We start from the raw sequence: 11,747 nt of genomic DNA, 5'->3' as shown, positions 1-11,747 counted from the left end.
GGAAATAAATAATAACTTTATTATTGCCTCTAGGGCATATTTCCTTCAGTCTCCCACTTGCACTAGAGTCAATAATCTAGATCACATCACCATGTGATTAACATCGATAGTTCACATCATCATGTGATTAACACCCATAGTTCACATCGCCATGTGACCAACACCCAAAGGGTTTACTAGATTCAGTAATCTAGTTCACATCGCTATGTGATCAACACCCAAGGAGTACTAAGGTGTGATCATGTTTTGCTTGTGAGAGAATCTTAGTCAACGGGTCTGCCACATTCAGATCCGCATGTATTTTGCAAATTTCTATGTCGAAAATGCTCTGCATGAAGCTACTCTAGCTAATTGCTCCCACTTTCAATATGTATCTAGACCGAGACTGAGAGTCATCTAGATTAGTGTCAAACTTGCATCGGCGTAACCCTTTACGACGAACCTTTTTCACTTCCATAATCGAGAAACATATCCTTATTCCACTAAGGATAATTTTGACCGCTGTCCAGTGATCTACTCCTAGATCACTATCGTACTCCCTTGCCAAACTCAGTGGTAGGGCATACAATAGATCTGGTATACAGCATGGCATACTTTATAGAACCTATGACTGAGGCATAGGGAATGACTTTCATTCTCTTTCTATCTTCTGCCATGGTCGGGCTTTGAGTCTTACTCAACTTCACACCTTGTAATACAGGCAAGAACTCTTTCTTTGACTGCTCCATTTTGAACTACTTCAAAATCTTGTCAAGGTATGTACTCATTGAAAAAACTTATCAAGCGTCTTGATCTATCTCTATAGATCTTGAAGCTCAATATGTAAGCAGCTTCACCAAAGTCTTTCTTTGAAAAACTCATTTCAAACACTCCTTTATGCTTTGCAGAATAATTCTACATTATTTCCGATCAACAATATGTCATTCACATATACTTATCAGAAATGTTGTAGTGCTCCCACTCACTTTCTTGTAAATACAGGCTTCACCGCAAGTCTGTATAAAACTATATGCTTTGATCAACTTATCAAAGCGTATATTCCAACTCCGAGATTCTTGCACCAGTCCATAGATGGATCGCTGGAGCTTGCATATTTAGTTAACACCTTTAGGATCGACAAAACCTTCTAGTTGCATCGTATACAACTCTTCTTTAGTAAATCCATTAAGGAATGCAGTTTTGTTTATCCATTTGCCAGATTTCATAAAACGCGGCAATTGTTAACATGATTCGGACAGACTTAAGCATAGATACGAGTGAGAAACTCTCATCGTAGTCAACACCTTGAACTTGTCGAAAACCTTTTGCGACAATTCTAGCTTTGTACATAGTAACACTACTATCAGCGTCCGTCTTCCTCTTAAAGATCCATTTATTTTCTATGGCTTGCCGATCATCGGGCAAATCCATCAAAGTCCATACTTTTTTCTCATACATGGATCATATCTCAGATTTCATGGCCTCAAACCATTTCGCGGAATCTGGGCTCATCATCACTTCCTCATAGTTCGTAGGTTCATCATGATCTAGTAGCATGACTTCCAGAAAAGGATTACCGTACCACTCTGGCGCGGATCTTACTCTGGTTGATCTACGAGGTTCAGTAGTATCTTGTTCTGAAGTTTCATGATCATCATCATTAGCTTCCTCACTAACTGGTGTAGGTGTCATAGAAACAGTTTTCTGTGATGTACTACTTTCCAATAAGGGAGCAGGTACAGTTACCTCATCAAGTTCTACTTTCCTCCCACTCACTTCTTTCGAGAGAAACTCCTTCTCCAGAAAGTTTCCGAATTTAGCAACAAAAGTCTTGCCTTCGGATCTGTGATAGAAGGTGTATCCAATAGTTTCCTTTGGATATCCTATGAAGACGCACTTCTCCGATTTGAGTTTGAGCTTATCAGGATGAAACTTTTTCATATAAGCATCGCAACCCCAAACTTTAAGAAACGACAGCTTAGGTTTCTTGCCAAACCATAGTTCACACGGTGTCGTCTCAAGGGATTTAGATAGTGCCCTATTTAACGTGAATGCAGCTGTCTCTAATGCATAACCCCAAAACGATAGTGGTAAATCGGTAAAAGACATCATAGATTGCACTATATCCAATAAAGTACGATTATGACGTTCGGACACACCATTATGCTGTGGTGTTCCATGTGGCATGAGTTTGTGAAACCATTCCACATTGTTTTAATTGAAGACCAAACTCGTAACTCAAATATTTTACCTCTGCGATCATATCGTAGAAACTTTTATTTTCTTGTCACGATGATTTTCCACTTCACTCTGAAATTATTTGAACTTTTCAAATGTTTCAGACTTATGTTTCATCAAGTAGATATCCCCATATCTGCTCAAATCATCCGTGAAGGTCGGAAAATAATGATACCTGCTGCAAGCCTTAATATTCATCGGACCACATACATCAGTATGTATGATTTCCAACAAATCTATTGCTTGCTTCATTGTTCCAGAGAACGGCGTTTTAGTCATCTTGCCCAAGAGGCATGGTTCGCAAGCATCAAGTGATTCATAATCAAGTGATTCCAAAATCCCATCAGCATGGAGTTTCTTCATGCGCTTTACACCAATATGACCTAAACAGCAGTGCTACAAATAAGTTGCACTATCATTATTAACTTTGCATCTTTTGGTTTCAATATTATGATTATGTGTATCACTACGATCGAGATCCAACGAACTATTTCCATTGGGTGTGTAACCATATAAGGTTTTATTCATGTAAACAGAACAACAATTTATTCTCTTACTTAAATGAATAACCGTATCACAATAAACATGATCAAATCATATTCATGCTTAACGCAAACACCAAATAACACTTATTCAGGTTCAACACTAATCCCGAAAGTATAGGGAGTGTGCGATAATGATCATATCAATCTTGGAACCACTTCCAACACACATCGTCACTTCACCCTTAACTAGTCTCTGTTTATTCTGCAACTCCCGTTTCGAGTTACTAATCTTAGCAACTGAACTAGTATCAAACACTGAGGGGTTGCTATAAACACTAGTAAAGTACACATCAATAACATGTATATCAAATATACTTATGTTCACTTTGCCATCCTTCTTATCTGCCAATCACTTGAGGTAGTTCCGCTTCCAGTGACCAGTCCCTTTGCAGTAGAAACACTTAGTCTCAGGCTTAGGACCAGACTTGGGCTTCTTCACTTGAGCAGCAACTTGCTTGCTGTTCTTCTTGAAGTTCCCCTTCTTCCCTCTGCCCTTTTCTTGAAACTAGTGATCTTGTCAACCATCAACACTTGATGTTTTTCTTGATTTCTACCTTCGTTGATTTCAGCATCACGAAGAGCTTGGGAGTTGTTTCCGTTATCCCTTGCATATTATAGTTCATCACGAAGTTCTACTAACTTGGTGATGGTGACTAGAGAATTCTGTCAATCACTATCTTATCTGGAAGATTAACTCCCACTTGATTCAAGCGATTGTAGTACCCAGACAATCTGAGCACATGCTCACTAGTTGAGCGATTCTCCTCCATCTTTTAGCTATAGAACTTGTTGGAGATTTCATATCTCTCAACTCGGGTATTTTCTTGAAATATTAACTTCAACTCCTGGAACATCTTATATGGTCCATGACGTTCAAAACGTCTTTGAAGTCCCGATTCTAAGCCGTTAAGCATGGTGCACTTAAACTATCAAGTAGTCATCATATTGAGCTAGCCAAACGTTCATAACGTCTGCATCTGCTCCTGCAATAGGTCTGTCACCTAGCGGTGCATCAAGGACATAATTCTTCTGTGCAGCAATGAGGATAAACCTCAGATCACGGATCCAATCCGCATCTTTGCTACTAACATCTTTCAACACAATTTTCTCTAGGAACATATCAAAATAAGCATATGAAAGCAACAACGCGAGCTATTGATCTATAACATAGATATGCTAATACTACCGGGACTAAGTTCATGATAAATTAAAGTTCAATTAATCATATTACTTAAGAACTCCCACTTAGATAGACATCCCTCTAATCCTCTAAGTGATCACGTGATCCAAATCAACTAATCCATGTCCGATCATCACGTGAGATGGAGTAGTTTCATTGGTGAACATCACTATGTTGATCATATCTACTATATGATTCACGCTTGACCTTTCGGTCTCCGTGTTCCGAGGCCATATCTGCATATGCTAGGCTCGTCAAGTTTAACCTGAGTATTCCGCGTGTGCAAAACTGGCTTGCACCCGTTGTAGATGGACATAGAGCTTATCACACCCGATCATCATGTGGTGTCTGGGCACGACGAACTTTGGCAACGGTGCATACTCAAGGAGAACACTTCTTGATAATTAGTGAGAGATCATCTTAAAAATGCTACCGTCAAACTAAGCAAAATAAGATGTATAAAAGATAAACATCATATGCAATCAAAATATGTGACATGATATGGCCATCATCATCTTGCGCCTTTGATCTCCATCTCCAAAGTACTGTCATGATCTCTATCGTCACCGGCATGACACCATGATCTCCATCATCTTGATCTATATCAATGTGTCGTCACACGGTCGTCTCGCCAACTATTGCTCTTGCAACTATTGCTATCGCATAGCGATAAAGTAAAGCAATTATTTGGCGCTTGCATCTTATGCAATATAGAGACAACCATAAGGCTTTTGCCAGTTGCTGATAACAAAACATGATCATCTCATACAACAACTTATATCTCATCACGTTTTGACCATATCACATCACAACATGCCCTGCAAAAACAAGTTAGACGTCCTCTACTTTGTTGTTGCATGTTTTACATGGCTGCTACGGGCTTAAGCAAGAACCAATCTTACCTACGCATCAAAACCACAACGATAGTTTGTCAAATAGACTCCGTTTTAACCTTCGCAAGGACCGGGCGTAGCCACACTCGGTTCAACTAAAGTTGGGGAAACTGTCACCCGCTAGCCACCTTTGTGCAAAGCACGTCGGGAGAACCGGTCTCGCGTAAGCGTACGCGTAATGTCGGTCCGGGCCGCTTCATCCAACAATACCGCCGAACCAAAGTATGACATGCTAGTAGGCAGTATGACTTATATCGCCCACAACTCACTTGTGTTCTACTCGTGTATATAACATCAAACCATAAAAACCTAGGCTCGGATGCCACTGTTGGGGAACGTGGTAATTTCAAAAATTTCCTATGCACACGCAAGATCATGGTGATGCATAGCAACGAGATGGGAGAGTGTTGTCTATGTACCCACGCAGACCGACTGCGGAAGCGTTGACGCAACGTAGAGGAAGTAGTCGTACGTCTTCCCGATCCGACCGATCCAAGTACCGTTACTCCGGCACCTCCGAGTTCTTAGCACACATACAGCTCGATGACGATCCCCGGGCTCCGATCCAGCAAAGCGTCGGGGAGGAGTTCCGTCAGCACGACGGCGTGGTGACAATCTTGATGTTCTACCGTCGCAGGGCTTCGCCTAAGCACTGCAACAATATGACCGAGGTGGAATATGGTGGAGGGGGGCACCGCACACGGCTAAGGAACGATCACGAGGATCAACTTGTGTGTCTATGGGGTGCCCCCTGCCCCTGTATATAAAGGATGGAGGAGGAGGAGGCCGGCCAAGGCTAGGCGCGGCCAGGATGTGGAGTCCTACTAGGACTCCAAGTCCTAGTAGGAGTCCACCAAGAGGGGAGGAAGGGAGAAGGAAGTGGAGGAGTAGGAAAGGTGGCCGTACCCCTTTTCCCTAGTCCAATTCGGACTAGAGGGGAGGGGGGGCGCAGCAGGCCTTTTCTCCTCTTCCCACTAAAGCCCATCAAGGCCCAATACTTCTCCCAGCGAATTCCCATAACTCTCCGGTACTCCGAAAAATACTCGGATCACTCGGAACCTTTCCGATGTCCGAATATAGTCGTCCAATATATCAATTTTTACGTCTCGACCATTTCGAGACTCCTCGTCATGTCCCCGATCTCATCTGGGACTCCGAACTCCTTCGGTACATCAAAACTCATAAACTCATAATATAACTGTCATCGAAACCTTAAGCGTGCGGACCCTACGGTTCGAGAACAATGTAGACATGACCGAGACACGTCCCCGGTCAATAACCAATAGCGGGACCTGGATGCCCATATTGGCTCCTACATATTCTATGAAGATCTTTATCGGTCAGACCCATAACAACATACGTTGTTCCCTTTGTCATCGGTATGTTACTTGCCCGAGATTCGATCGTCGGTATCCAATACCTAGTTCAATCTCGTTACCGGCAAGTCTCTTTACTCGTTCCGTAATACATCATCTCGCAACTAACTTATTAGTTGCAATGCTTGCAAGGCTTATGTGACGTGCATTACCGAGAGGGCCCAGAGATACCTCTCCGACAATCGGAGTGACAAATCCTAATCTCGAAATACGCCAACCCAACATCTACCTTTGGAGACACCTGTAATGCTCCTTTATAATCACCCAGTTACGTTGTGACGTTTGGTAGCACCCAAAGTGTTCCTCCGGCAAACGGGAGTTGCATAATCTCATAGTCATAGGAACATGTATAAGTCATGAAGGAAGCAATAGCAACATACTAAACGATCGGGTGCTAAGCTAATGGAATGGGTCATGTCAATCAGATCATTCAACTAATGATGTGACCTCGTTAATCAAATAACAACTCTTTGTCTATGGTTAGGAAACATAACCATCTTTGATTAATGAGCTAGTCAAGTAGAGGCATACTAGTGACACTCTGTTTGTCTATGTATTCACACATGTATTATGTTTCCGGTTAATACAATTCTAGCATGAATAATAAACATTTATCATGAAATAAGGAAATAAATAATAACTTTATTATTGCCTCTAGGGCATATTTCCTTCAGATGGTCCTACCAATCAGCAGCTCAGTCACGTAGATTTGCATCATCTCCTGGAGGCCGGGCATGGACCCGCACTCGATGTCGTAGTCTTCTACCGTGCGGTTCTGCTCTAGCCGTGTGCCTCGAAGACAAGGTAATATTTATCTTGGACCTTTACCTTGACGATACAAGGTGTGAATCACGAACTCCACTTTAGCATCAATTACTGAATTCCAACTTGATAACCACAGGAACATTTTGTAGCACACGAACAAAATTAAATTAGACACGAGATGAAAATCATCGCATAGTATATGAACAAAGCAGCATGAGCTTCACAAAAAAATCTACAGATTCACTGACACTATCCATCTCCATGGCACATGAAATGATTATATCCATGAGTAGCTCTTAGGGTTTAAAATAGTATATCAGTACGGATCACACACACAGTGGGCATCTGGAAAACGGGAGGGCACATGGGTTGAAGCAGAGGGGGTAGTCGAGGATGTCGAGGTCCATGGTGATGTCGGCGGCCGCCGCCCCTATCTTGCTCCCTTTGCTAACGCCGTCATGCCCCGGTCTCCTGCTGCGGCAGTCCTATCCCTTCCACCCTTCCTTCCGGCAGGTGGAAGCACCAGAACCTAGCTAGTGGAAGGGAGCGGCGATGGGGCCACCCGCCGGACCCTCCTTCCCCGCGCTCCAGCTCGAGCTCGATGTGCAGCTCCTATGCCGCAACTCCTCCCCCCCTGCGGGCGCGCTCACGCAGGGAGCACACGCGCTCCTTTGCTACCTCTATGTGTTCTCCGTGCCACCAGACCACCTCCGATGTGCCGAAAAATCGCCGGATCTATGTGTTGTCGCCCGCATCATCGCCTCCGAGGATTGCCGAGGAAGGTCGTTAGGGAGGGGATGGGATGGAGGACGCGTGGTGAAAAAGGTGAGAGATGGAGAAAATAAGAGAGTTGGTGAGGCCAGTCCGTGAGTTCAATGGGTGAGGGAAAAAAGTTTGTGCACTCGCTTCGGGCGCCCGAGTGAACAACCGCAGAAAGTGACGTGGTAGCCATTCATGGCCAAGATCCGTGCTACTTGATCAATGGTAGATAAAACACGTGATTCCAAATCCCAAGAATCCGATGTCTGACTTTTAACCCTTTTGTACCATGTTTCATATGAAAATTATCCTAACAACTTTCACCTTTATGCATACCACATCCTTAAAAACGGATATGAATGCGGATTTGGAACGAAAATTATTTATACCATTTACATCCTTACTCAAGTCTCCTATGTACTTCAGTATGTACATACACCAAATCAATTTTTTTTAGCAATATATACACCAAATCAAATAGATTAAGGGAAAGATTTTTTTTTTGAGCCTGTGGCAGGACTGGTACTGACTCGAGCCGAGTCGGCCCACGGACCGACTTGGACTTGGGTAGGGCACCGGCCCGATCCAAGTCCAACCGACCTCCTCTCTTCTCTTCACCTTGCCAAATTTGCGGCCCGCACCCCTCCAACCGGATCCCCACCCACCCCCACAATCGCTTCCGATCTGCCGCCGAAACCCTAGACCCCGCCGCCGCCGCCGCCGCCGATGGGATCCCCAACGGTGGCCCCCGCGCCCCTCCTCGCCGCCGCCCCGGACGGCGGCGAGGCGGACGCCAACGGCGACCACGAGCGGCAGCAGCAGCTCCAGATCGTCCCCTCCTCCGCCGTCCCCGCCCCCTCCAAGCCGCCCGAGCCGGCGCCGACGGTGGCCACCCACACGCGCACCATCGGCATCATCCACCCGCCGCCCGACATCCGCGTCATCATCGAGAAGACGGCCACCTTCGTCGCCAAGAACGGGCCCGAGTTCGAGCGCCGCATCGTCGCCCACAACCAGGGCAACGCCAAGTTCAACTTCCTCCAGCCCTCCGACCCCTACCACGCCTACTACCAGCACCGCGTCTCCGAGATCGCCGACGCGCCGCCCGCCCCCGACGCCGCCGCCACCGACCCCGACGCTCTCCCCTCGGACGACTCCGCCGCCGACGGCAAGCCCGCCGACGACCACTCCGCGCCCTTCCGCGTCGGCCCGCCCGCCAAGGTGCTGGTGCCGCCCAAGGCCGAGCTCTACACCGTGCGCCTCCCCGAGGGCATCACCACCGAGGAGGTGGACATCGTCAAGCTGACGGCGCAGTTCGTCGCCCGCAACGGCAAGACCTTCCTGGCCAGCCTCGCGTCCCGGGAGAGCACCAACCCGCAGTTCAACTTCCTCCGCCCCACCCACAGCATGTTCCCCTTCTTCACCGCGCTCGCCGACATCTACTCGAGGGTCATGAGGCCTGACGAGGGCGTGGCCGCCCTCATGAGGGAGCTCAAGGAGGGGACCAAGGACCTCACCACGGTGCTGGAGCGCTGCCTCAACCGGCTCGAGTGGGACCGGTCGCAGGAGCAGGCCAAGCAGCAGGCGGAGGATGAGGTTGAGATGGAGAGGATGCAGATGTCCATGATTGATTGGCATGATTTTGTCGTTGTCGAGACTATTGAGTTTGATGATGATGAGTTTGAGGGCCTCCCTGTGCCGCCTACGCTGGAAGAGCTGAAGCGCCGCAAGAGGATGGAGACCTTGGGAGAGGAGGAGCCCATGGAATTGGCTGAACCAGCCAAGGATGTTGAGATGGAGATGGATGAGGAGGAGATGCAGCTTGTCGAGGAAGGAATGAAGGCAGCAAGGCTCGATGAGAATGATGGAGGAGCACAAGTTAAGGTGGCCAGTAATGATGATGAGCCGCCTATGAGAATTGTCAAAAACTACAAGAGGCCTGAGGAGAGGATCCCTGCGGAGAGGGACCCGACCAAGGTTGTTGTCTCACCAATAACCGGGGAGCTCATTCCGATCAGCGAGATGGAGGAACACATGCGCATCTCGCTCATTGACCCCAAGTACAAGGAACAGAAAGAAAGAATGCTGGCCAAGATTAAGGAAACCACTCTTGCTCCTGATGATGAGATCTCTCGTAACATTATTGGTCTTGCACGTACGAGGCCAGATATTTTTGGAACCACCGAGGAAGAGGTTTCTAATGCCGTCAAGGCAGAAATTGAAAAGAAAAAGGATGAGCAGCCAAAGCAGGTTATTTGGGATGGTCATTCTGGGAGCATCGGTTGGACAGCCACTCAGGCAATGTCTGTCGGTGGAGAAGAACAGGGTGATGCCTCGAATGCTCCAGGTCCAGCTCCACTTCCCCGGCCTGGCATGCCGTTGCCCCGGCCTCCCCAACCACTTTCCTTGGTCAATGTTCCCCGATTTACACCCAATCCAATGCCTTATCATGTCCAACCCCCTCATCATATGCAAGGAGTTCCACCACATATGATGTCCAACATGCACCAACCTCTGCCACCAGGTCAACAACACATGATTAGGATGTCAGGTCCCATGGGTCATATGCCAAGTAATATCCCTCCGCCGCCTCCAGGCCATAATACTCAGTTCATGCCTGGTCCACCACGGTTTGCTATGCCCCCTCCCCCGCACATGCAGAACATGCCAACCATGGTCAACCCCATCGGAATCCCCCAGCCTCCACCACCTTTGCCTCCACAACCACCTGCCGAGGAGCAGCCACCTCTACCTGAGGAACCAGAACCTAAGAGGCAGAGAACAGATGATGCTTCTCTGATCCCAGCTGAGCAGTTCCTCGCTCAGCATCCGGTAATGTCTCTTTTCATATACTTCCACTCTAATCACGTACTTATCTTTCTTATTATTCTGCGCTGTCATGCTAATTTATTTGTTCCTCCTACAGGGCCCTGCTCGCATCTCAGTTTCTGTGCCCAACCTTGATGAAGGAAACTTGCGAGGCCAAGTTTTGGAAATCTCTGTCCAATCACTCTCAGACACAGTCGGCAGTCTGAAGGAGCAAATTGCTGGAGAGCTGCAGCTTCCTGCTAATAAGCAGAAGCTGAGTGTGAGGACTAGTTTCCTCAAGGACAATCTTTCTCTTGCTTATTACAATGTGGGCCCTGGGGTGGTCATCAATCTAGCTCTGAGGGAGCGTGGTGGGAGAAAGAAATGAGCTTTCCTTATCTCAGTTTACTCGCAGGACAATGCTTACAACCAAGCTTCAGTGGCTATCATGGAGATTATTTTTGTTGGTTGCTGCCTTCTGGATTCTTGTATCATGTGTTTTATAAGTCCAGCACTATGATCTGCACTATGTAGTTTCCAGACTTGTCTATGTTTCTTAATATGGCTACATATTGTTGGAGATGTTTATCCTTTTTATTACTTTTGTGTTACTCAAGAAAGCTAACGATGCCTACCTGCCTATTTGATAGTGCTCCAGAGTTCAGGTGCCTGCATTGGCTCTACCGTTTGCCTTCTAAGGTGTTCTTGATATCTTGAAAATGCACAATGCTTTTCCCCATGTTGGAATGTTCTGGGATGTCCTCTTATATGTATCTTTTGTGTTTTGTAGATGCTTCTGCACTGCATCAGTAAAGGTACTGTCTCTTCAAGTGCTTATTATGAAAGGTCTGTGGAAAGCCTATTATTGCAGTTCTAATTAAATTAGAGTTGTGGGTGATGGCTGATGTTCTAAATCTTGTTGACAGAATAGCATGGCATCTATCAGAGATCACTGCTGCTGCAATCTTGTAACAAGTATAGTAGTACATTGCTTATTGTGAACTTAATTATGCATGCAGTGAGTAGTGATGAGTATGGTTGCTCTTGCTGCTAAAAAGGCAGGCTGTGCCCTTTGTTGTGGTTGCTGGCGGTCATAAGTTGATTTCTGTAGGCTATGCATTTAATTTCATGTTTATTGTGGTGTTTTCATCCTAAGCGACTAAAAAATCACAATAGATGCTTTCTAGTTATTCTGAAGGCGGTA

General features: G+C 46.2%; 1 protein-coding gene across 1 annotated transcript; it reads left to right on the top strand.

The window, feature by feature from the left end:
* Positions 1–8,376: 8,376 nt before the first annotated feature.
* Positions 8,377–11,140, top strand: LOC125546174 (putative splicing factor 3A subunit 1). The gene is made up of 2 exons (XM_048710343.2): positions 8,377–10,567; positions 10,662–11,140. Exons 1-2 carry the CDS (start codon positions 8,462–8,464, stop codon positions 10,929–10,931), a joined length of 2,376 nt encoding a protein of 791 aa, XP_048566300.2. The 5' UTR covers positions 8,377–8,461; the 3' UTR covers positions 10,932–11,140.
* Positions 11,141–11,747: the final 607 nt, after the last annotated feature.

Source organism: Triticum urartu, chromosome 3A (genome assembly GCF_056163025.1).
Source record: "Triticum urartu cultivar PI428250 chromosome 3A, HENAU_Tu73, whole genome shotgun sequence".
Classification (NCBI taxonomy): domain Eukaryota; kingdom Viridiplantae; phylum Streptophyta; class Magnoliopsida; order Poales; family Poaceae; genus Triticum; species Triticum urartu.
Note: the sequence above shows the minus strand (reverse complement) of the source record. Positions and strands in the feature narration are given on the sequence as shown.